Source organism: Muscardinus avellanarius (assembly GCF_963383645.1).
Source record: "Muscardinus avellanarius genome assembly, chromosome: 10".
Lineage (NCBI taxonomy): Eukaryota > Metazoa > Chordata > Mammalia > Rodentia > Gliridae > Muscardinus > Muscardinus avellanarius.
Window position 1 is genome coordinate 112,453,362 of NC_137796.1, and position 26,705 is coordinate 112,480,066.

The 26,705-nt window shown below is 51.0% G+C and overlaps 1 protein-coding gene across 1 annotated transcript; it reads right to left on the bottom strand.

The window, feature by feature from the left end:
• Nucleotides 1-725: 725 nt before the first annotated feature.
• On the bottom strand, nt 726-25,294 carry TMEM204 (transmembrane protein 204; the record flags this gene model as incomplete). Its single annotated transcript, XM_080702697.1, has 3 exons — nt 726-970; nt 13,580-13,735; nt 25,015-25,294. 3 exons carry the CDS (start codon nt 25,292-25,294, stop codon nt 726-728), a joined length of 681 nt encoding a protein of 226 aa, XP_080558823.1.
• Between the last annotated feature and the right edge of the window lie 1,411 nt (nt 25,295-26,705).

Sequence of the window (26,705 nt, forward strand, 5' to 3'; positions counted from 1 at the left end):
CATCCCTCCTACTCCCCTGTCGTGATCTGCCATCCCAGGGCCACAGCTTTCAGTCTGCAGGAACTTGTACTTCCAAGACCCAGTTGCACAAAGCCGTGAGTAAAGCCATGTGCTCCCGCCAGTTCTCAACATCAGCCACAAAAGTCAGAGAAACTGATTTCCCATTTGGCAGTATAGATGAATAACATAAATTTTAGACAGAGTTAAGAGATTTGCATTTATTTTAACTTAGAAAAAACATCTGGAGCAAAATGTATATTATTAACCTGATTCCAGCATAAAATCATTACTTTCTGGTTATAAATTCTGATTCATGCAAGGAATAACATGGATACTTCATGAAAAACTTTCTGAGTGTCATACCACAGATGCCCTCTCAGCAAATGCAGAATAAATTAATCCCAAACATAGGTAGAGCAGGGCGTCCGCACCACCTCCTCCCCCGACGCAGGTTCTAGTCTCCACCCTTGAAACATGTCTGATGTGAAGCCACATTATGCTGGCCCAGGAAGAGAGTGTTGGGTGTAGGGCAGCCTACATAATATATAAACATATAATATATTCGTATATAACATAGTAAATATACATGAGTATCGTACATATGTATATATAGGTAACCCAGACTTGTCCCACACCTTGCACACACTGGCTGGGAGAGCCCCTTGGTTTCTAGACTGTTCCACTATAAAGGTTATTCACAGGTGAAGTCCTGAAAAGGGTGACTCTCAGCATGGAGACTCCACGTAGTCGTTGTCCAGCCCACGGCGGAACCGCGCTGTTAGGGAGCGGCTGATGACAATCACTCGAGGTGCCATGCAGTCCTCCCTCCGATGGAGAATGTTCCAAATGAGCATGGCAGCTGCCAGCGTGGCCAGAAGGCAGGCACCGATGTTCAGGTAGCAAGACCAGGACAGATTGGTGTAGGGGCCGATTCTATAGAATGTTACCAGCCCGATGACCAGCACGAAGCCTGTGGGCAGAGAGAAGTGTTAAGGAGCCCACTTTGAACTCTGGGTCAGAGCCGCCAGAAGGCAAGCTACATCCCTCTTCCCAGCCTCTGTCCTCCTAGGATGGGTTCTGAGCCACTTTCTGCTGGGCCTTCTGTGGACTCTTATGGCCTTTGGACCTGGAGGCTGTGGACAGGGAATAACTCTGGGCAGCTGCATGAGGAGACAGTGGGTCTGATGCTTTTTCAGTGTCCACCAGGTACCAGACCTTTTCTTTTTTTTTTTCTTTTTTTTTTTTTAATGATATATCACTTTGGAATACAAGAGAGGATATACAAGCACATATTATCCAGTAAGCCCTCATCCAATCCCCATCCCATTCCCTCCCTCGAACCCATGCTTAATTGGTGATTATCTTTGATATAATTGTTTACGCACCTCATGAGTTTTAAAGAGATTACATCCTCCCCATCCCCTCCCCCCTGATTGGCCACCGTAATTGTTTTTCAATAGGGCCCTTTCTACTACTCGACCTTCTCCTGTACCTCCTTTCCTCCTAGTTATTGCTTATTAGGGGAAGCATCTGGATTTTATTTTCTGTGCTATTTCTCTGTGCATGCCACATTGCAAGTTCCGATCCCACTCTTGGCCCCAGTAGTAGCCTGGCCACCCGGAGGACTCTGATTCCAACCTTGCTGGCTCCAGCACCGGCCTTGCTTCATGGGAGGCCCTGATCCTGGCCTCGCTGGCCCCCGCACTGAACTAAACCCTCGGCTGGCTCCTCTCCCAGCCTCAGAGGCCCCAGCACCGGTCTAGCCTCACGACAGGCTCTGATCCCAGCCTCACCGACCCTGGCACCGGCCTAACCCCTCGGGCGGCTCCTATCCTGGTCTGTGCAAGACTTTTTCTGCTCACAGCACCCATGCCTCACTGCCTTCCTAATCCCCAGACAGACCTGGAAGTAATTCATAATAAATCTGTCTCTGACTTCTACAAATGTGTAATTAGTTTAAGGCAATATCAGGTATTAGTAATAATTCTATGTTAAATCTGCCACTGACATTTTTGGGGGGGATGAAACCCAGAGGCATTTGACCTCCAAGCTACACCTCCTGCTCTATTTTTTATTCTTTTATTTTATTTATTTATTTATTTTTATTTTTTGGTGGTACTGGGGTTCCTGGAAGCCCTTCTACCTCCGGGCTACACTCCCAGACCTATATATATATTTTCTTTTTTTTTTTTTTTTTTTTGAAACAGGGTCTCTTAAGCCAGTGAGGCTGGCTCTGAACCAGCGCGATCCTCCTGTCTCCACCTCCCAAGCGCAGGGATTACAAGCGTGCGCCAGCACGCCTGGCTTTATTCTTTATTTTAAAACAGGGTCTCACTAAATTGCGGAAGCCCTCACAAAGTAGTTGAGGCTGTTTGTGAACCACGATCCTTTGGTCTCAGCCTCCCAAATACTGGGATTACAAGCATGCCCACCACGCCTGGCTCTGCCACTGATTTTTATAAATGCTTAATTAGTTCAAGGCAAAAATACAAGTATTTCCTAAATCTGGTCTAGAAACACTGGTATTTAGTCAGAATTCCTATTCTTTTTTTATTATTATTTTGGTACTGGGAATTGAACCCAGGGACCGTCTACATCAGAGCTACACCCCCAGCTCTGTTTGATTCTTCATTTTGAAACAGGGTCTCACTAAGATGCAGAGGGCCACACTAAGTAGTTGAAGCTGGCTGTGAGCCTGCGATCCTCCTGTCTCAGCCTCCCAAGTACTGAGTTTGCAAGCATGTCCCATCATGCCTGGCTTCCAGGTCTCTTTTTGGTGTGTCTGATTCCCTCTCACTTCTGAGAAGAGTCTAGTTTCATGATTTCTCTCTCCCCTCCCCTTCTGCATCTGCTTTTTCTTCCTCTCCTTCTCTGTCCTGAGTCTGACACCAGGGAAGAGGAGGCAGGTCTGTCTCTCTCACGCTGTCTCTATGGATGCCCCTCTTTGCTTTGGGAATGCAGAGGCCTATTCATGATTTGGCTTCCTAAGAAAAGCAGTTGATCAGTAGGAGTAAAGGTCCAGCACGAGCAGTCATGCTGTCCCTATTAATATCGATGTGTTTCTGTATCTCACTTTTATTGTTATATTTACTTGTTTTCTTTCTTTCTTTCTTTCTTTCTTTCTTTCTTTCTTTTTTTTTTTTTTTTTTTTTTGCGGGTCTGGGGATGGAACCCAGGGGCATTTGACCTCTGAGCTACACCCCCTGCCCTACTTTTTATTCTTTATTTTGAAACCGGGTCTCACTGAGTTGCAGAGGGCCTCACTAAGTAGCTGAGGCTGTCCGCGAACCGCGATCCTCCTGTCTCAGCCTCCTGAATGCTGGGATTACAAGCGTGCACCACCACGCCCGGCTTACTTGTTTTCTTTCTTTCTTTTTTTTTTTTTTCTTTTTTCTTTTTGGTACGGGGGTTGAACCCACAGACATTCTGTGTCCAAGGCACACCCTCAGCCCTTCACACCTGGGGTCCTCCTCTCTTAGCTTCCTAAGGACTGGGGTCACAGGCATGTATCACCATGCCCAGGTTTATAGCTTTCTTTAAAGAACACCAATGACTTGATTTTATTTGTTCTTACAATAGAATAATCAGGGTTGCCTTCCCAGAATGTATCAGCAAGGCTTAGTGGGACACTGTGTAGGGAAGGCAGCACCAGGAGAATTGCAAGTCTTAATTGGGCTAGAAGCCCAGATAGCAGTGGTGAAAGAAAGCCCCCCACACACATGTTGCTACTCAAAAGCTGGCCCAGGTGGCCCTGCCCCCCTTCCCTGTGCTGGGACTTGCCCAGAGAGGACCTAGAAAGCTGTCAGGTCCAGTGGGAGCCATGGCAGTAGGAGCAAGGAGGATGAGGCAGAAGCAGAGGTGGCCCTCACAGCAGGCCAGCCAAGTAGGGCCTACTCCCTCCTTCCCCCAACCCCGTGCACAGCTCCCATGTCTGACTTGAGGTCAGTTTGCATCACTGATGCATAAAGAGGGGGGTCTACAGGAAATTGCTTACAAGAAATTTTCTCTGGAGACTTGTGAGCTATAAAATCTTGATTGAAAGCTTGACACTGAATTTTCTACAAAGGACTGAGATGCTCTAACCTTAACTGGAAAACTTAGCAAGTAATTAAATGCCAAGTGTTGCCACATGCAAAACAGGGAACCTGCCCTCACCAGAGAGATCGTACAGGGATGGCGAGATGTGGCCCTGGGCTGCAGTCCTAATCCAAGAGTATTACCAAATGAAGCTCGTGCAGTCACGGCTCCACATCAGCCACCTCCAGAATGCACACCCCCAGTGGGCAGCCAGCAGCGGACTGCAGGACAGGAGAGAGGAGAGGCTCCTGGGCGGAAGCGGAAGCAGTGCGTCACCCGGGCGTCGCAGAGGAGGTGGTCCAGAAGGCATAAGGAGGGACACACCAAATAGGCTCAGCTCAACAGGCAGAATCTTAGGAAAATGTGGAATGAAAGCACGAGGGAGGAAAGCGTGGATGGCTGTGGCAGCATGGAGAGGAGTCTCCTCCAGGCAGGGAAGGGCCTTCCCCAGGCCGCATGCACATGCAGGAGTTGTGGTGCTGCGGGGACTCCTGGTGTGGATCTTTCCTAATGAATCATGTCAACAGAGTGAAGTGCCGCTGTTTAGATTCTGGAGTTGCCCAGCACTTGCCTGAAGCTGGACGCACAGCAAGGGGCATGCTTCCATGTCTCCAGGCCCTTTGTCTGTGCTGGCTGACCATGTTGAGCCCCGCCAAGACCTTCCTAGAACATGCCTTGCCTCTTCCCATTGCCTTAGTCTGTCACTACACACCATGGCCTGGTGGCTCTGCCTGGCCCTGCCTTTCCTCCCCACCACCTGTGGCTTCCCTGACTCCAGTACAGCTGTACCTGCCCCTTCTGCTCCTCTGAGGCACCACACCTCCTCACTCTGGACTTTTCCTCATGCTGCTGTCCCTTGCCTGACCAACCCTGAGGAGAAAGGCTCAGATTAGAGTCCTGTACACCCTCACCTTTCACTCCTGGCCCCTCCCCTCTGGAGAAAAGGCTCCTGGGCCTGAGCTTATCCTACCTATTGACCATGGCCCTCCAGAGGCACTCCGTAATTACTTGCTGAGTAAATAACGTAAGACAAACCACAGCAGGTATGAAGCAGGATAAAATATGGTGTGGACAATGAAAGGAGATCAAGGGAAAGGCACCCTAGACTTTCCAGGGACCATTCACCAGAAGAACCGTGCCCTGTTGGCCATGGTCAAGTAGAGGCCACAAGGGCTGGCACCTTTGGGGGCGTGTCCTGGATACATTGATCCCAAGGACCGATGTGCTTTAGCCATGTGTGCCTATGTTAATCTGACATGTTGAAACTCCACTCCTGTCCCAGGGACCACACTAAGTGTCAGCACCAGCGCCCAGAGGTGGCTGGGGCCTGTTGCTTTGGACTTGAGAACTGGTATCTCCTCCTCGGGGTGAAGGTGAAGATGAAGTTAACTCAGCCCAGGGAAGCTGAGGAGCGAGGACTGGGCCCCTCCCCAGAAGGTGGCATTGGGTGGGACCCCACCACACCAGAAGGTCCAGGCATTGATCTCTAAACAAATAGGGAAAATATGGCATCCTGGGGCAGATGCACAGAGGGCAGAACAGCAGCCTGGCCTCTCATCCCCATGGCAACATGAGAGGAAGCATGTCCCAGCCCAGATAGGCTAGTGTGTCCCTCTGGGGCCCACAGGGCAGGAGGGAGGCCAGGAGAGCAGTTCCCCCTGCCTGCCTGGCATTCATAAGCATCACAAGCCATAGCCATGTTACTTTGCTGTGGCATTCTTTCCTTTTATTTTTAATGCTGGAGTTTGAAAACTAGAACCTCATGCAAGCTACACCTTGCCCTTAGCTTATTTTCTTAAGATCAGCAAGTACTTTTTTTTTTTTTTTACAGTGCTGGGGATGGGACCCAGGGGCATTTTACCTTCGAGCTGCACCCCCAGTCCTACTTTTTTATTCTTCATTTTGAAACAGGGTCTCACTGAGTTGCAAAGGGCCTTACTAAGTAGTATCTGAGGCTGTCCTCAAACTGCAATCCTCCTGTCTCAACCTCCCAAATGTTGGTATTACAAGCATAAGCCACCATGCCCAGCTAAGCAAGTACATTTTTTAAAATGGGTAGGCTATTTTAACCTTTGCCCCCCCAGCCATAATTATCCATACTGCTTGTGTACACATGCTCAGCTTTTAGAACTTGTATTTGCTTCTAAGAACACTATTTTTATGCATAATATGAAAACACTCAACATGTGGATAAGTTGATTAAAAGAAGTGCAAATTCACATATTTACATGCTTACAAACAACCTGGATGTGGCTGCCTACATCCTGAAAATAAGAGTAATGAGGCTGGTGTCAGGTGTGAATGCAGCAGATGGACGCACTTACAGACTGCGCAAGCAGGGTCTCCACTTCGTTGGTTGCTAGTCTTTAAAACTGTGTGTTGAAATCTCTAAAACACAATGTACTTAAACATATTGAAGTCAACCACTAAGCCAAGCAAGGGAAGGATGGACAGGGAGGGAATGGGGTGGGGATGGGGTAGGGGTTAAATCAGTGATGTGTACAGGTATGTACACACAAGTTCTTTTACCCCAATATGATGTATGAATATAATGCACCAATAAAAAATTTAAAAACTTTTTTTAATAATAAAACTGTGTTGGGAGCTGGGCTTGGTGGTGCGTGCTTGTAATCCCAGCATTTGGGAGGCTGAGATAGGATTGCAGTTCACAGACAGCCTCAGCTACTTAGTGAGGCCCTTTGCAACAGAGTGAAACTCTGTTTCAAAATAAAGAATAAAAAATATGGCTGAAGGTGTAGCTCAAAGATAGAAGCTCCTGAGTTTCATCAGTAGTACCACACACAAACAAAAAACTGTTGGAAGCCAGCAGCAGGTGGCACTGCACTGGTTTCTTAGAGTCTGGGTGTCTCACTTCTCTGACTGGGGTGTGATTCCGGGGCTTCACCTCATTTGCTTTTTCCCCAGACCAGTAAAAGTCTAGGTCTATACCTTGTGAAAAAGGTAACCAAGGTTTGACACTCCTGTTAGTTCTCTGCATGGAGACCAGTGTTGGCATCCTGGTTTGTTTTGGTTCAACTTAGAACACATAACACATAGACAGAGAAATAAGTTAGGAACATGGAGCAACCCTGTCATACCCCAGAGGGACATGGGACCTTCAGAACACCAGATCAGGCCCTGAACTCCTGGGAAACCCAAACATGTGGAGGGGGAATGACAAGATGGCACAGGAGAACATGTCCTACAAAGGGGGGACCCTGCCTTCACCCCAGTGCATAGGAATAGGCATGAGGATGTGGCTGTGGGGACACGGCTTTTGGAGAATATCTTAACAGCTCCTGTAGTTGGCCATTGTTCAAGTCCTCTGAGCCAACAGAGGAGACTTTATGGACTGAGTAGACACGTGTCATGAGAGGACCATTTCTGTATTCTGTGTCAGCAGTAAAATGCAAATGAAAACACAGCACAGCAGAGGCACACATGACTACACCCACTGTCGCTAACCTCAGCCTCCTGAGGTTGGTAAGAAGGCGTTGGAAGTCATCTGGCTGGTCATGCAGCACCTCAGGCATTCTCCTGAAATAAAGTTAGCTTTTACTTTCAGGATCTTCTCTGCTGGGGGAGGAAGGGCTGGAAGGGGACAGCCAGGGAAGTGAGGCAGGCTGTCAACTCTAAGCTTCCTACTTCTGTCACGGGCTCTAAAGTAAAGTTCCCTTTTTCCTCAGAGTTCTTTCCCCTAAAGACTTTTCTCCCAAAACCTTTCAGTGATGTAATCAGTATGTCCAGAAACAAATCTAAGGAAAGAGCTTCAGCAAACACTGAGTTCTGCACATGGACTGATTCCATCTCCACAAGGTTGTGCTGCCAAAGCAAACAGCCTCTTCCTGTGAGCTGGCTGGCGGAGGGCGGTGTGGATTTCAGCGCAGCCAGAAAGCATCCCTTTCCTCCCTCTCTTCCTTCCTGCCTGCTTCCCAGGGCCTCGGCTTCTGTCACAAGGCCTTCCTTTCAGAATGACTGTCAAGTATACACACAGGTGGCATCAGAGGAAAGGCCCGAGGGCTGACCCCTGGTTCTTCCCACATGGCTGTAGACTAACAAATGAAGTGCCTGCCCCTCAGATCTCATGCAACTGGCTTCTGAAAAGAACATGGGTGAAGGAACTGTCCCCAGCCCCACTGGGTTGGCACATCCAGCACTTGTATGCAGCAAAAGGATGGAGGTTCAAAGGGTTCTCCATACAGGAGATTTGGGGCACAGTGGCCATGTGCTTCCACAGGCATCCAGAGCGCCCAGGCCTTCTCAGATAAGGAAGAAGAGAAGAGAGAGGAGGAAGTGTTGCTGGCTCAGGGCCTGAGTAAAAAAGAAAACTAGATTTTTCAGGCTAAACAGAATCTAACCCCCAAAAAAAGTCTATTTTTCTATGACAAGATTTCCAAGTCAAAGAAAACAGCAGAATTTCCCACCAGTTCATGAGATGTGGTTCAGTAAGTTTACCGGCCCTCCTGGCCTTCCAGCACCAATGATGTCAGCATCTTCAAGGGGTGAGCCAAGTGTCACTGGGCGCATGTATATGTTTTGCCTCTTCTGAAAATCTTTTTATTTCCAGAAAAGAAAGCAGGCTTGCAAGAAGTTAGGCCAGGTGTCTGGAAGAGCCAGAAAATAGAGAACATCCCAGAGCCCAGTGTCAGAAGTGGTCTTGGTGAACGTTTATGTCCATCCACTACTGAATGTGCACGGTGAAATGCCTTTGCAAGAGCCAAGCTATAGGAATTGAGGTGCAAGTGGTCAGGAATGGACCCCTGCCAGTTTGCTGACTAGAGAGAAGCAAAACGCACAAGGCCTGGGCCAGGAATTAGCTCCATAAAAGGAAACTGTTGAAGAGGAAGAGCTAGATGCCACCAGGTAGGCATCCTGGAACAGAGCACTCAGCAGTCAACTTCTATATGCCACCCTTCCTCAGAATGTCTTGGACACCACCGAGACAGATCGGTGCTTCGTGTCACACACAGGACCTTTGGGCTGTGTGCTGCCACTTTCTGAAAAGGTTTACAAGTGGGTTATAATTATAATGGTAATGGTTAAGAGGGACTCTTCAGAAGAGGAAGCAGGTGAGAAGCAGCACTGGCATGATCACACAGTTGCTCTTGTCCACCGGGGTCCCATCTATCTGGCTCCTAGTTGTCCTACTGAGAGGTGGCCAAAGGTCCATCAGGCACCAAGGGGATAACAGCGGCCTCGCCAGCTTGACCCCAGTGCGCCCAGCCCCCATGTCCTCATACCATGGGAGGGTCTCACGGCCCACTGCATACACAGTATGGGAGATGGAAGGACTCGTGTCCACAAGGATGGAGACAGGTGCAGAATTTGGATGGCCTGCTCTATAACCAGTGGCCAAGACTTAGAGACGTAGAAGCATCTTCCGGAGCCATGCAGAGCTGAGGGGCCTCAGGAGCTGAGCTGAGCTGCATGAGGCGCAACAGAGAGAAGAGGCTCCAAGAAAGAAAGAGCCAGGTGTGGTAGTGCACACTTGTAACCCTAGTACTGGGGAGGATGGGGCAGGAGGATAGTGGTTCATGGACAGCCTCAGCTACTTAGACCCTGTTTCAAGAAAGAAAGAAAAAAATAGGACTGTGGGTGTGGCTCCAAGTTAGAATGCCCCTGGGTTACATCCCCAGTACCCCACACACAAAAAAAGAAGTAAAGAGGACTGAGGAGGTAGGAAAGAACTCCAGCGCCCTTTCCCATACTGGGTGCTGCTCAGTATCAGGTGCAGGGTCAGCTGCTGGAAGAAGCTTCTTTCTTTCTTTCTTCTTCTTTTTTTTTTTTTTTTTTTTTTTGTGTGTGTGTGTGTGTGTGTGGTGGTACTGGGGTTCCTGGAAGCCCTTCTACCTCCGGGCTACACTCCGAGACCTATTTTTACATTTTTATTTGGAAACAGGGTCTCCTAAGCCAGCGCGCGTGGCTGGCTTCGAACCTGTGCGATCCTCTTGTCTCCGCCTCCCAAGCGCGGGGATTACAAGCGTGCGCCACCACGCCCAGCAGAAGCTTGTTACTTTCAAAGGCCACTTGCCCTGCCCCATTCAACGCTCCTTCCCCTCTTCTGCCTCTGCCCACTGGCAAATTCAGTGAGACCACAGACCTTGAGAAACAGGCACAACAGTGAAAAGATGCTCCGAGAAGGAAGGAAGAGCCAGGCGTGGTGGCGCACACTTAGAATCCCAGTACTTGGCCGGGCGTGGTGGCGCGCGCTTGTCATCCCCGCGCTTGGGAGGCGGAGACAAGAGGATCGCGCAGGTTCGAAGCCAGCCGCACTGACTTAAGAGACCCTATTTCCAAATAAAAAATATAAAAAACAGGTCTGGGAATGTAGCCCAGAGGTAGAAGGGTTTCCAGGAACCCCAGTGCCACCAAAAAAAAAAAAAAAGAATCGCGGTACTTGGAAAGCTAAAACAGGATTACAGTTTCATGGCCATTAGTGAGGCTCTTTACAACTTAGACCCTATTTCAAATTTTAAAAAGTAGGGCTGGGGGTATAGCTCATAGGTAGAATGCCCCTGGGTTCAATCCCCAGCACCACACACACAAAATAAAATAATAATAATATTAATAAAAAAGGAGAGAGAAAAGGAAGTAAAGAGAGCCAGGTGTGGTGACACACCTGTGTGAGCCCAGTAGGTAGGAGGCTGAGACAGGAGGATCATGGTGCATGAACGGCCTCAGCTACTTAGTGAGGCCTTCTGCAACTAGTGAGACCATGTTTCAAAATAATGAATAAAAAATAGGGCTGTGGGTGTAGCTCAGAGGTACAATGGCCTTGGGTTCTATCCTCAGCACGACAAAAAAAGAAGAGGAGATAGGAAAGGACTCCATTACAGGGAACGTACAGGATTGTTATGAAAGTATTCAGTGTGTGCGCAGTAGGTACAATAAGGGACAGAAAGGATTTTTTTCCAGTAAAAGCAGACTTGGGAAAACCCTGCAAAGAAATTGGAAATCCATTGCGTTTGCCCAGCCGAACATATTGGAGTAGACCATGAGACAGCTGGTATTCACAATTCTGACCCATGAAAATGGCAACCTCATGGGAAAGGGTCCCTAGGAGCCACCACCTTGCCAGGGAGAGAGATGGGCCTTTCGCCCACCCAGGGTCATGTGGAGAAAGGCACTGGTGTCCAGAAACAGCTGTGGAGTGAAGGAGTGAGCAGAGGCGTTACCCACTTCATCTAGGCCTAGGGTAAATGAGCCCTCCCCCGCTTTGCTGCTGCTTTTGCTGGTTCCCCAGTTTTTCAAGCCTGCTCAGTTGGTTTCATGTACTTTCCCTTCCTCTTGTCATTAGCATCTTCTCTCTCCCTTCCCACCCACCTCACCCCAGTGCTGGGACTCAACTTGGGGTTTGCTTGACAACAGGTAATAGCAGGCGTTTCCTCGTCCTGTGACAGGACATCCTGGCGCCCCGCAGTCTCTCCCTGGCTTTAAAACAGACCCAAGCACAGGAAAAAACCCAGTGCTAAAATTAGCATTATGATAGAAGAAAGGCACATAGCTGCTCTCTGTACTGTTTGTCAATGAAACGAGTCTAAACAGGCCAAATGCATTTCCTTTGGGGCAAAACAGACCTGTCAGGGGCAGTGGTCAGATGCTGAGGGGTGAGAGCCATGGAGGGTGAGAAGCATCTAAAACACCCTGGGCTGTGGCTCGGGCTCTGGCTTTTTCTGTGGGTCTCCATCTGTCAGAGATGTTTAAACAGAGCCTGGTCCACCCTTTGCAGAGGTTGTGCTTGTAATCCCAATGCTTGGGAGGCTGAGACAGGAGGATCATAGGTTCAAGGACAGCCTCAGCAAGTAGTAAGATTCAGCAACCTAGTGAGACCCTGTTTCCAAATAAAAATAAAATAGGACTAGGGGTGTGGCTCAGAGGGAGAGTGCCCCTGGCTTCAATCCCCAGTACCTAAAAAGAGGTTATGCTGCCCTGGAAGTACTCAGGAAGGAGATGCGTTCCTGACCCCTTCACACACACCAAGACAAGGCCCCCGGGAGGGACGTGCCACACAACCCCAGGACTGCTATACTCTAAGACAACTCGATTTCAGATAATGGGGACTTTCCCACATTTTGAGTTTTTTAAAGTATATAGTTTGAGAGCAATACTATCTTCTGAGGCAAGAGTTTGTGAAAGGGCTGGGGATGCAGTTCAGCAGCAGAGCACTTGTCTGGCACATGTGGGGCTCTGGGTTTCATCCTTAGCACCACAAATAAGAGCATTAAAGGGGAGAGGGTTGCGGGAGACAAGCTGCCAGTCTTAACATGCCAAACCAGCAGTAGTTTTCCTAATAACGCCCATGTAAGGGTCTCAGGGAAGTTTAGTAAGAACGACAATGATCAGTTTGATTTTCCCACTAGAAGGAGTTATTTTCAGAATCAAGAACTGTTGCTTTCATTTCTTTTAAACCACTAGAATTTTTTTAACCTAGCTTTTCCAGTCGTGTTTTCAAAATTTTCCATTTCCTTCTTAAAGGGATGGAATTTCAGGTAGTGGCACGTGATGGAGGTCTGAGACTTCAGTAAGAATGAGGAAGACCCTTTCTGTTTTACGTCTCTCTGGTGCTCAGAGGGCAAAGTGAGTGACTTTCCTAAACACACCCTAGCATTTGAATTCTGTTACTCTTGGTCAAGAAGATGGGCAGGAGGCAGGAGTGACCCATGAGCGCATCTCACCTGTAACACTAATTCTCACGGCCAGCCAGAGAACACCAAAAAACCCTTCCACAGTGAGTGAACTGCGGGTGGCTCCATAACTTGCCAAGTTCATGCTGATAGCGATGGAACCAAGGTGCAGTTCCATGTGTCTTGCCACCAAGCCCTGTGTTCTTCCACTGGGACTTGAATCCCCATTTCCTGCCTCTGACCCACAGGGGCGTGACTTGCCTAGGACCATAGCGCTCTATTCATAGCACTCCAGAGTCTAGTTTCCTGATTCCCACTAGGGCGCTTTCCAGTGCATGAGTACCTGTCAGCCTCACTCTGGAAATGGTGTTTCCCAAGAAAGATAAGGGCCCAGGATCCATCATTATTCCTAGAATGATTCACCTCATACTTCCTGCCTTTCCTCTGTTGGAACTATGCATTCCACACTGGGAAGGCTGCTCTGCACTAAGAAGGCAAGGTCAGCCCAGAGCGCCTCACACCCTGGCCGGGTGTGGACGACCAGCCTAGCCCCAGTGAGCAGAGAGACAAAACCTTCCTGCTCGCCCCCATGTGGGCTGCGGAAAGCAAGCTGGTTAGGGACCCCACAGGCTGGGGAAACAAAGCACGAACTGCAGTTGCTAGTGCGCATCTGGAATGGGAAAGGGCGCAGAGCCAGAGGGCCAGGTGCTCAGCCCTGCACTGGCTGCGGCTTCTCTTGCTTTTGCAAACGACGACGGGGACAACCCAGGGGAGCTGCCTGTGGCGGCCATACCCTGGTCCCCGTGACAGCAGGAGGCCCAGCAGGTCTGCCACATGCGGGGGCAGTAGGACAGCACTCTGCTTGCCTGGGTACTTACTCGCCAGCTGGAACGCAGCAGCCATGGCCTCCTCCCAGCATTGGGAATCGGGTGACATCAGGGGCAGGCCCGTCAGCCCCAGGACAAAAGTGAGCTGACCCACGGCCAACGCTGCCGTGGCCACCAGGTTGCAGGCACGCATCATGTCGAACTGCACTGCGGGCAGAGAGGGAAAGGGAAAGCGGTGGTGAGCCCAGGGCACCAGCTGGCTGTCCTCCATGGCCGCTCTCTTCCTAGGTTTCTACGAGGACTTTGAAGAAGCATTAGGCACATCTAGTGCTTTCTCTGGACAGGCTTCTGGAAGCTCCCCCTAGCCCCAGTCCTGGTGCCGTCCTTCCTTCTCCCTAGTCAGTAAGGGCTTATCACAGCCCCCATGTGGCGATAGTGGCCGCCTCCTGCCTTGACAGACCCTTCACCATGATGTTTGATTTGTTGGCAAAGGTGCTAGCTGTGTGGTAGGTTTATTTTTTTCCTTTGATACAGGGGCTTTGAACTCAGGACATTTTATCTTTTAAGCTATACCCCCAGCCTTATTTTATTGTTTCTATTTTGAGACAGAGTAGTGGAGAGTCTCACTAAGTTGCTGAGGCTGGCAGTGAAACTGTGATTCTCCTGTCTCAGCCTTCCAAGAACTAAGATTATAGGCATGCCCCTGGTGGGCTTAAAAATGGCAAGGAAACTCAAAATGATGGCACATGCCATAATCCCAGTATTTGGGAGGCTGAGACAGGAGGATCATAGGTTCAAACCAATGTGTGGTAACTTAGCAAGACCCTGTTTCAAAATAAAAATAGAGCCGGGCATGATGGCGCACGCTTGTAATCCCCGCGCTTGGGAGGCTGAGACAGGAGGATCGCACAGGTTCAAAGCCAGCCTCAGCTACTTAGTGAGGCTCTCAGCAACTTAGTGAGACCCTGTTTCCAAATAAAGTATAAAATAGGTCTGGGAGTATAACCCAGAGGTAGAAAGCCCCTGGGTTACCCCCAACCCCCAGTACCACCAAAAAAAAAAAAAATAGACTGCAGGGCATGGTGGAGCACGCTTGTAATCTTAACATTTGGGAGGCTGAGACTAGAGGATCGCGGTTCACAGACAGCCTCAGCTACCTAGCAAGGACCTTCACGACTCAGACCCTGTTTCAAAAAATAAGGAGACTAGCTGGGTGTGGTGGTACGTGCTTGTAATCCCAGCATTCAGGAGGCGGAGACGAGGATCATGGTTTGCGGACAGCCTCAGCTATTTAGCAAGGCCCTTCTCAACTCAGTGAGACCCTGTTTCAAAAATAAAACAACTAGCCCGGCATGGTGGCACACACTTTTATTCCCTGCACTTGGGAGGCAGAGACAGGAGGATTGTGCAGGTTTGAAGCCAGCCTCGCTGGCTTAAGAGACCCTATTTCCAACAAATAAAAATATAAAATAGATCTGGGTAGTAGAAGGGTTCCATTCCCAGTACCACCAAAAATAAATAAATAAATAATAAAAATAAAAAACGACTTAGCCGGGCATGGTGGCGCACACTTGTAATTCCCACTCTTAGGAGGCTGAAACAGGAGGATTGCACAGGTTCAAAGCCAGCCTCAGCTATTTAGTGAGGTTCTCAGAAATTAGTGATGTAGAAAGCCCCTGAGTTCAACCCCCAGTACCACCAAAAACATAAAAATAAAAAATAAAAAGACTAAAAAATAAGGCTGGGGGTAAAACTCAGAGGTACAGTGCCCCTGGGTTTCATCCCCAGTACCACTAAATAAATAAAAAATAAATAATCAGACTAAAAAATAGGGTGGGGGGTAAAACTCAGAAGTACAATGCCCCTGTATTCCATCCCCAATACCACAAAATAAAAATAGATTCTGGAATGGCGGCACTTCTAATCCTATTACTAAGGCAGGAGGATTGCAGATCTGAGGACAGTCTCAGCCACCTAGTGAAGTGCTTCACAATTTAGTGAAACCCTGTTTCAAAATAAAAAATTAAATAAGGCTGGGAGTATAGCTTGGGGGTAGAATACCCCTAGGTTCAATCTCCAGTGTCACAAGAAAATAAAAATAGAGCCAGGTGTGGTGGCGCACGCTTGTAATCCCAGTACTTAGGAGATAACAGGAGGGTCACAGGTTCACAGCCAGCCTCAGCTACTTAGTGAGGCCCTCTACAACTTAGACTCTGTTTCAAAAGAAAAAAGTATAGGACTGGGGGTATAGCTCAGAGGTAGAATGTCCCTGTGTTCAATCCCTAGTTCTGCAAAATAAATAAATAAGAATAAAAAAGAAAGGGATGGGTATTTAGCTCAGTAGTAGAATGCCCCTGGGTTCAAGCCCCAGTACCAGAAAAGATGAAAAAGAAAAGAGAAAGGTGAAACCACACTAGCAGTGCTCAGGTTTCCTGCTTCACCTCCCCGTGTGGAGCAGCTTGTATCAGCTGCTGCCTCAGTTAGCTTTTCTGGTCCCCGAGAGCTCAGTGTCGTTCCCCCCTTTCTTGGGCCGTGGCACAGGCAAAGTGACTTGTCTAGGATAGAGCAGGAGCGGCTACATCAAGAGCTCCTAGCCCACTCTTCTCACCTCCAGAGCCCCAGCACGTCACTCCACCCGCAGCCAAAGCGACCCCAGCCTCGCTCCTACCCTGCCTCCTCCTCCATGGTGTCAGGACGGTAGGCAGAGCCATGGTGGCTGAGCAGCAGAGGGAAGGCCGCTGCCTACAGGGAGGGCTGGTCACACATTTGTGGTGGAGAAGCTTTGTTCCCCAGAGAAAGCTTTACATAGAAGCCCACACAGACCTGTGGTCGAGACAGTGTCTTAGCATTCTTTACTTACAGATTCCACTTTACTCCAAAATCAACAGGGAGTGTGTTGATGAACACAGAAACGAGGGGCTCTGAGCCAGGCGTGGTGGCGCACACTTGTAATCCCAGCACTGGGGAGGCTGAGACAGGAAGATCGCAGTTCGCAGACAGCCTCAGCTACTACTAAGTGAGGCCCTCTGCAACTCAGTGAGACCCTGTTTCAAAATAAAGAATTAAAAAAAGGGCTGGGGTGTAGCTTGGAGGTAGAATGCCCTGGGTTCCATCAACAGTACCACAAAAAATAAAAAGATAAAAATGAGGGGCTTTGTGGGATTGGACAGCCTTATGTAGCCCCTGCCTCTGGTGTTTTCAGATTCCACAGTAGTTAGAGAGGTTTTTTTTGTTTTTTTTTTGGTGGTACTGGGTACTGGGCTACACTCCCAGACCCATTTAATACTTTTTATTTGGAAACAGGGTCTCTTAAGCCAGAGAGGCTGGCTTCAAATCTGCATGATCCTCCTGTCTCCGCCTCCCAAGAGCAGGGATTACAAGCGTGTGCCACCACACCAGGCTTTAGTAACTAACACCTTTGTAAAAGACATGCCTGGATGCCTGGAAGCCAGACCTGGTGGCACATGCCTGTAATCCCCAGTACTTGGGAGGCTGAGACAGGAGGATCGCAGTTTCAAAGCCAGCCTCTGCAATTTAGCAAGACCCAGTTTTCCATCAGGGAGTTTAAAATCTCAGTAGAATGCCCCCGAGTTCTAGTCCTAATTTTTGTTTGTTGGTTTGGGCTTGTTTTGTTTTGTTTTGGTTTTGGTGGTACTGCGGGTGGAACCCAGAGGCTTTCTACCTCTGGGCTATACTCCCAGACCTTTTTTATACTTTATTTGGAAACAGGGTCTCACTAAGTTGCTGAAAGCCTCACTAAGTAGCTGAGGCTGGCTTCGAACCTGTGCGATCCTCCTGTCTCAGCCTCCCAAGCACAGGGATTACAAGTGTGCGCCACCACGCCCGGCCTTGTTTGTTTGTTTTTTAAAAAAGGCATGCCTTGACATCTTAATCTCCCAAGAGTTTTGAAAAAGAAATAGAGGGTTGGTTTTTACAGTTGGGTCGCTGAAGCCAGGCATGGTGGTTCACACCTGTAATCCCAGCTGCTAGGGAGGCTGAGGCAGGAGGATGGCAAGTTAGGACAGTTTTAACAACATATCAGGAACCTGTCTTGAGCCAGGCGTGGTGGCACACGCTTGTAATCCTAGCGCTTGGAAGGCAAGACAGGAGGATTGCGCAAGTTTGAAGCCAGCCTCAGCTACTTAGTGAGGCTCTCAGCAACTTAGTGAGACCGTTTCCAAATAAAATATAAAAATAGGTCTAGGAGTATAGCCCAGAGGTAGAAAAGCCCCTGGGTTCCACCTCCAGTACCACACACACACAAAAAAAAAAAAACCTGTCTCAAAATAAAATATAAAAAGGGCTAGGGATATAGCTCCCTTGGATTCTATCCCTTGTACCAAATAAGAAGAATGAAGAATTGGGTCATCGAAATAATAATTAGCCAGATGTGATAGCTCACGCTTGTAATCCTAGTACTTGGGAAGCTGAGACAGGAGGATCTCAGGTTCAAGACCAGCCTTCGGGTAATAGTAATACCAAAAAATAAATTTAAAATATTTTAAAGCTGGGCGTGGTGGCGCACGCTTGTAATCCCCACGCTTGGGAGGCTGAGACAGGAGGATCGCACAGGTTCAAAGCCAGCCTCAGCTACTTAGTGAGGCTCTCAGCAACTTAGTGAGACCCTGTTTCCAAATTTTATATATATATATATGTATATAGATAGATAGATAGATAGATAGATAGTCTGGGAGTATAGCCCAGAGGTAGAAGGCCTCTGGGTTCCACCCCCAGTACCACCAAAAAAAAAAAAAAAAATTGGGGCTGGGGGTGTAGCTTGGAGGTAGAATCCCCCTGGGTTCCATCCCCAGTGCGGCAAGAAAAGAAGAAAGGGAGAGAGAGAGAGAGAGAGAGAAAGAAAAAAAAATGTTGTATTCAGAAATTTAAGAACCAAGCAGGAAAGAGCAGAATTAGCTGGGTATGGTGGTACATGCTTACAATCCTAGTATTTGGAAGGCTGAGACAGGAGGGTTGCAGGTTTTTGGCCAGCCTCAACTCCTTAATGAGGCCCTCTACAACTCAGTGAGACCCTGTCTCAAAAATAAAGAATAAACCAGATGTAGTGGTGAATGCTTGTATCCCAGCATTTGGGAGGCTGCGACAGAAGGATCATCGTTTATAGACAACCTCAGCTACTACTTAGGCCCTTTGCAACTCAGTGAGACCCTGTTTCAAAATAAAGAATAAGGGGTGTAGCTCAGAGGTAGAATGCCCCTGCATTCAATACCCAGTACCACACACACCAAAAAAAAAAGGCAGAATTTTATAGGAGCCATCATTGTCCAGACGCAGACAAAATATTATTGCCCACCATGGCCAAGATGGGAACCAGGAGTGTGCAGAGGCTGGTCCTTGTGTCGTTGCCCAGGGCCTGTGTGCTGGGCAGGTGGCCTGTTTGTGTGGGTGAGCGCAGCCAGCGAGTCCTGTTTCCAGAGACTTGGAGGTCACCAGCTCCTTACCGAGCACCAGGGGGGAGCCAGGGTGTCATGGTCCAAGCAAGCCAGCCCCGCACCTCAGCCATGGCTTACAGTTTGGGGGGTATCTTTGTGTGCCTTTGAAGGTTGGAAGGGTTACTTTAAGAACCTAATATTGCTAATATTAGCAGATCTGTATGGTTCAACCTAACATTTATTGAAATGCAGTTTGGATACAAAGAATAGCTCAAAGCTCAGGCTTGGCACCTGCCTCTCCTCTCCATCACGCTAGGCTCTGCCCTGCGCCTGGGCGCTGCTTGCCCCTTGCTGTCTCGGTTCCTCTGCCATCCTCCGTTCTTTCCCTGACCCCCTCCCCCTGACGCCCTAGGCTGGTGGTAGTCTCTAGAGTGGGGTAAAGCTGCCTGAAGATAGGCAGGACTCAGGTGAGTCCTTGGGCCTTGGAAATCTCCGGCAGGCAGGGTCCTCTGCACGTCCTGGCCCACACACTGCTCCCGGGAGTGAGCAAGGGTCACCTCCAGATGGTGGAGGAGCGAGCAGCAGTGTCATCCAGAGATCCTGGATGGGAACCGCTGTCCCTGTGAGCTGGGTCGGTGCCGTGCATCTATGTAAGCCCAACTGTCTGCCGTGAAGGCCCCCTTTCCTGTGGGTGCCCCCCAACCATTAATGCAGTGTGAGAGGCACCACCTCACCAGCCGAGCAAAGCGTGGAGCGATTTAGGAGCCCTGTGTGAGGCCGCTGTTGTCTTTCCCGGGGCCCGAGCTGGTGTCTGATTCTCGCTCCTCCTGGGTTGCAGCTATGTTCAGGCCCTGGAGTCAGAGAGTCTCCAGGGGTTTTGTGCCACTTCCTTCCATGGGGTCAGCCCGTCCCGCCCATTGTGTTCTGAGTTGCTTCCTCCATGGCATCCCCTCCTGTCCCTCGGAGCTTCAGGGGTGCTTCCCGGATCTCAGGCTTTTCCAGCATGTCTGCTCCAGCCTGGGGGAGGTGCAGTCTGCTCTGAGGCCAGCAGGCCTTGTGCACAAGCTGCATATATAAGATCCATGCAGCTGGGCGTGGTGGCACAGGTTTATAATCCTAGTACTTGGGAGGCTGAGACCAGAGATTTGAGGACAGCCTCAGCAAGTAGTGAGACTCTCATCAACCTAGTGAGACTGTTTCAAGATATAACAACAACAAAACATAGGACTTGGGGGTATATCACGGAGGTAGAATGCCCATGGGTTGAATCCCCAGCACCACAAAAATATAAATAAAGATCCATGGGGTCACATGAAGCCCCAGGCTGCTAGACCATCAGAGCAGCCGCTGCGTCATGCTGACCCAGCAGGCCTGCCGTAGGGGGGAGGAGTCACTGACTGGCCCATAGCAGCAGCTGCTTCTCTCCTTTTGTCCTCACGGCAAAGCAGATGGGCTTCACTGCCGGCAACCAACAGCTCGTGTTCTTGAATCTTCAGAATAACTGCAAATCATCACTCAGATCATGTAGTGATGCTTTTTAAAAGGGAGATGAGCAAGGGGCCCAGCGGAGCCTTGCCTGATGCTCGAGGGGCTCCCGGCAGAGCAGTGGGGCAGGCCACAACTTGCAGAGAACAGGCAGCCACAGGCCCCAGAGAGAGAGTGGAGATCGAGGAGCTAGGAATGTCAGGGGCAGAGGAAGTGCTCCTTGAGCCATGGCAGGGCAGCCCTGTGGCCTGGGACTCAGGCACAGTACAGTGGGGCTTGCTGAGGCCTGAGGTTTAAGGCAGCAGACCCTGACATCCTCACCTCCCCAGGGTTCCCGGGCCTGCGGCAAGGCAGGAGGCAACTGAGGTTCAGGCTGACGGTAAGCGGGTCATTTTGCCACAACCTTCCCGGCTGTTCACAGCCAGCTCTAACTGATGATTGCAGGCAGCATGCTAGAGGCCAGCCCCAGCCCTGTGTGTTTCTGTACAGTGCCCTGTGCACGCACTAGGACCGTGTGCTCGAGGGGTTCCTTCCAGTGTAGTCTGGAAAAACATCGGTGACATCCATGCAGATTGTGTTCTTCATGGACTCTGTCATCTGTATACTTATTTTTCTTCATAGTTGTTTTTACCTTTTCTATGATCCATCTACTTTCATAGATGGTAGAACTGGGGAAGTGTTGAAATGTCACACAGACCCAATCATCGTGGCGCACACTTGTAATCCCAGTACTTGAGAGGCTGAGTCAGGAGGATCGCAGGTTCAAGGCCAGCCTCAGCTACTTAGTGAGACCCCCACAACTTAATGAGACCCTGTTTCAAATTAAACAGTAAAAAAATAGGGCTGGGTTCCATCCACAGTACTGCAAAAAAGACAGAATGTGGCACAGAATGTTAACAGTACAGGAACAACCTAGCAGCATTCCTGAGCTCCTCAGGGCCAGGAAGGACCCGAATGAACAGGGGAGTGGCAGGCTGGCAGGGGCTTGGCGTGGGGTGAGCGTGCTGCTGCCAGAGCCAGGAAGGGAGCACACACCGGCCTCTGGCCTGTCCTCCCACCCTGTCCTCTTGTCGTCTTCCTCCTTGCTGGCTCTTGAGTCTTCGTGGCAGCTTCTAGCCACAGTTCTGCCATCACTGTGACAGACTCTCCGTGAGTGACAGTCCCAGTGGATCACCACAGGGAGCACCTGCAGAGCTGCACACTGCTGGAGAAGGAAGAGCTCTTGGCAGAACTGCCGTCCCCTCAGCTCTGTGGCTGGCCACCTGCTGGGCCCAGCATGTCACCTGTCCTGGTGCTGCCTGTGAGATCGGTGCAAATGCGCCTGGCCAGGCAGGGCGCCAGGCCTAAGCCGCTAGCCAGCTCCTCTCGATTGACGTCCAGCATGGAGTGAGGCAGTGTGAAGAAGCTGACAGTGCCAGGATCCAGCTGGACTGGCCCACATTTGACTTTATGTTCTTATGTTCATGTCTAGCTGTGGACTTAGGGTACCTGACCAAGCGCATGGGAAGCAGAGGAAGTGTGAAATGAGGCCATCCCTGGGCTCAAGCAGGTAGCCTCTGGGCCCCCTGCTCCTCACAGGGAACAGAGCCTTGCCAGTAATAAAAATCCTAGACACCACAGGATGTAAAACAGCCAGCTGGCTGGAAAGTCCAAGGACTCATAGTGGTGGTGGGAGGTCACAGGGCCTGGACTCGGATGAACCTGGGACTGGCTCCCACGGTCCCTAACTCAGCATGCTCAGGACACCCAGCAACACAGAGGGCTCTGCCCAGAGTTCAGAATGTGATGGAGCGAGCGGCCCACAGGCTTGTGTCTTGGGAGGGTTGCAGTTGAAGAACACCGAGCAATTCCATTCCCGCATACTCAATGGACAGGAGCTCAGGGTACAGAGTTGGCAGAAGATGTTTCTGCTGGGTGGCCTTGTGCTCGTGGCTTGCGTGAGCCCCCACCCATGCCCTATGCTGGCTCTCAGGTTGGAATTGTGAGCAAACCACACAGCCCTACAACGAAGACCCACGAGCCTGTCGTAATGGAGGGTGTTGGCCCCAAGCCGATGCCACCTGTTGGGTGGCGCCCTCGAGCCGCTGCCCCACAGAGGACTGATTGCTAGACCCGCTTGGACTGCAGGATGGGGTTTTTGTTTCTGTGTTACTGGGGATTGAAGCCAGGGGCATTTGACCTCCGAGCCACACCCCCACCCTATTTATCCTTTATTTTGAACTGGTCTCACTGAGTTGCAGAGGGCCTCACTAAGTAGCCGAGGCAGTCCGCTAAGGCGATCCTCAGGTCTCCGCCTCCCGAACGCTGGGATGACAAGTGTGCACCACCACGCCTGGCTACAGGGCGGGGTTTTGCATGAGGTTGCAGGTAGCAGGCTGGCGGCCTGGGCGCACAGATTCACTCTAGCTGGGGTGGCAAGTTTGTCATCAGGCTGGGTGGATGGAGGGAGAGCAGCATGTGGGCTGCTTTGGAGCAGGTAGCACTGAGACACTGCCAACGTCATTGAGGGAGGAGATGGGAAGCAGAGACCAACATCATGCCCTCCTCCTCGAGACTGCCGGTGTGGAGCCATGCAGCGGACCTGAGCCTGTGGTTAGGCTCTGCAGCTCCCCTCTGGAAATGCTGACTTTCTGCCTCTTTGTTCCTGTCATGTTCCAGCCTCAACGTGTGTTTAAGTTTTATCAGCAGTCAAAATTACCTATTTAGCCTATTTTCCTACATTCTGTGTTGTCAGTCATTTCCAAGAAGTTTCCTGGTGGCATTTTTTTGTTTGAACAAAAAGTCACTACTCAGATCTATCCGTTGAAGGTCAGCTATGTGCGAAGTGCTGTGTTAAGTCATCCCAGGAACAGCAGACTCAGGGCACATGAAGGGCAGGATGTGCCATGTTCAGAGTGGGAGTCAAAGCTGGAGACCAGGAGGTCTCCAGGGACCCTGTGTGCCGAGCTGGCCTGAAGCAATGGGGCTCAGAGGGGCCATGGGACAACTGTCCAAGACACTTCAGTGCCGCACCACCACCCAAGACTAAGTATGAGAGGCAGGGAGAAGAGATGGTGCCCTGCCTCCAGCCACCAGGGAGCACCTGGGCTGTCAGGAGGCTGTGAGGCCCAGGGCAGGGACTGGGGCTGGTGCAGACTCCCATCTAGGTGGGAGTCCCCCGGGGCCCAGAAAACCCTGCCCAATCTCAGCCCACCTCCCAGGAGCCCTCAGGCCATAACCTCCAGGGGCATGTATAGCTGCAGCCCACAGAACAGACCCACCCAAAGCCAGGGTTTCTAGCCTGCCTTCCTAGATTGAAGAGTCCAGAGTGAAGGCCGCCAGCTTACGGGGACCAAGTTCAGTTGTGCTTATCTAGCTTTTCACAGGGCACCTTGGGTTCTGAGAGCTCATGCAAGTTTTGAAACTGTTCATGCGCTTGGACCTTTTTCAAAGGGAGGCTGTTGCTCCCTGCCTATGAAGTCCAGGGGGGGTGCTGACCAGTCCTTCTGTAAGCCTTGGTTTCTCTGCCTGTGAAGTGGGGATGGAGTTCCCCAGCCTATGCTCCCAGCTTGTTCCAGGTCCAGGCCCTGAGCTGATCCACGCAGAGTGCTGCTCAAGGACTCGCAGACTCCTAAGTGCACGAGTGGACGCCTTGTCTCTGCTAAGGCCAGTGTTATCTTCAGAACAGGAGCCAGCCAACCTTGAGACTTGAGGGCATTGGGCAGGAGAGCCCAGGGTGCCTGTGAGTCAGGCCCCTTATCACATTAGGTAGCAAGCCTCTTCATGTGCAGACCCCCTTTTCTTCCAAACTCTCAAACCTGATCCCACTGTCGAAGTCAGTTCCCAACTTCCAGGGCAGCAAATGGGCCCCAGACAAGACAGGAGAAGGCAAAGGCGGGGACAGCATTCCGCCTCGTGAGGCTGCACACCCCAAGGGCGTCAGTGCCCAGGGTCTCCCCGAGTGCTGTTCACAGCATGACAGCCCTGATCACCATGGAAGTGAAGTCAGAACTCAAGCACATATTCTGAACCTCTTGGTTTTTTATTATTTATTTACTTATTTATTTATTTTGGTGGTACTGGGGTTCCTGGAAGCCCTTCTACCTCCGGGCTATACTCCCAGACCTATTTTTATATTTTTATTTGGAAATAGGGTCTCCTAAGCCAGCGCCTGCGGCTGGCTTCGAACCTGCGTGATCCTCCTGTTTCTGCCTCCCAAGCACGGGGATTATAAGCGTGCGCCACCACACCCGGCCCTCTTGTTTATTTTACTCATTAGCAATTGCTTTTCTTTGTGATGCTGTGGTTTGATCCCAGGCCTCTCACATGCTAAGCAAGCTCTGTGCCACTGAGCTATACCCAAGCTCTACAATTTTTATTTTTAACCAAGGAAAAGTGTCTTGATTTGCCTAGTGGACTTGTCTTTCAGCTGTACCTAATGCAGAGAGAAAGCCCCCAATGGCATCAGGTGAATTCCCCGCAAAAGGGGCCGAAGGCAGAGCCTGGCGCACAGAATCGCGTCCTTGCTCACCAGGGCAAGGGAGCATGTGGTACAGTTTCTCCATCCCCCAACATCCTGGGCCCAGCCCCCCCCCCCAGTCCCCTGAAGGCAACAGAAATAAGCAGACTCACATTTGACGGTGCCTCGGGATTCCTGGAAGCCTGCCGACTCGGAACCCCAGCCCAGCGCCTCGCAGTCCTGAGAGTCCACCTGCCCAGCCCTGGCCCCGGGGCTGGGGCCTCCCCGGCCCCTGTCCACCAGCCAGCAGGACCTCCACAGCCCCACACTCCGCTTGCGCCCGTCCTCCAGCGTCTGATAGACCCAGTTGGGGGTGAAAGCTGCTGCGTTGTTGAGGATGAGGGAGACGAGGGCCACCAGCACAGCTGTGGCCACAAGTTTCTGGACAGTCATAGCTGACTGCCGCTGCTATCTGTTGATCTCTGAGAAACTCCCAAGTCCTGGTCGCTGCTGTGCATCCAGGGAGAGCCGAGAAGCTGCTAGGGGTTGCTAGAGAACATCACCGCTCATTCTCAGAGGCAGCACGGCAGCTCCAGCCAGGCACACAGAGACAAGGGAGGTGTGGGGAGAAGCTCATGGGACAGGTCTAGGTGAGCCGCCGATAGCCCTGCCTTATCCTCCTTCCTGCACCTGGAGCAGGGCCAGGCCTGTGCTGAAGCCGGTTGCCGCGAGGCCCATCCCGGGGAGGAAACGGGGGCACCAGCGAGAATCCAGAGCTGTGAGTGTGCCGTCTTCCTGGGAACCAGAGGCCAGGGAGGCCGCGTCCACAGTGCCTCTTCTCGTCTGCAGCAGCAGAAAACAACGTAACTCAAGAGGCAGGCGCGGCGTAGGAGTTGGCCGTAACCCTCCTTAGAACCCACCACGGAAGCCTCAAGGCAGGGCCGTGTGTCAGAGCCGTTAGGCTGCCTGTGCTGCCTGGGCCCGTCCCAATGCCTCCGCCACGCCACGGATGGCAGGTCCTGGAAAGCAAAGCGCCTGCCGCGAGGAAGTGTGTGTGCGCGTGTGCGCCGGCTGAGTCTCCCTGTCTCCCAGCAGAGAGGAAATGGTTGTTTTTGAGGCTGTTTTTGGTGAGCGGGAGGGCGTAGCCAACTGCAACAAATAGCAGCCCTTGCCACGGAGCCAGACACTAACAGGATGTGTTTCCTGGTGGGAAAGGCCTGGGGAGACTTCTCGGGCTGCTCCAGCTGCCCCTGCAACCCCCTCCCCACCTTCCTGTCCCACAGGAGAGGCACTCAAGTCTTACCTGTCTGTGAGCCTGGCCAGCTGCAGAGGCAGCTCCTTGCTGGGCCAGGGCCTAGGGCCACTGCAGGCCAGCACTGGGCAGACAGGGACCTAAAGGCCAGGCACCCAGTCACCCACATGCCCCGCACAGTAGATGCTGCGAGCCCATGCTGTGCCAGAGCCTGTCCTCGTGCAGGGACTCTGAGCTGGGAGCATTGTTGGAGGCCTCCAGGGAGCAGGGTGCCCTGCGCTGACAGGGCAGGCCTCTGGCTGGGGCTGTCCTCGGTGGGCAGGACATGTATAGGCAGGTCTCCACATATCGCCTGGGGCAGAGCAAATTTGGTTTCTGGCCAGCTGCATGTGATGCCTGTGTGACAGGCATTCCCCGTTCCCTGAGGCAGACAAGGAACCAGGTAGGTGGCACAGCATACTGTCCTGCTCTTGGTCAGGGCTTAAGCTACCAGGGAGCTTGGGAAAGCCACCTAAGCTCTTCAGCAGAGCTGGACATACACAGCAGGAGGCCTGATACCCTGTGCCCCATCGCCTGAGACCGGGGCCCAGCGCAGGGATCCCGCCTCATTAG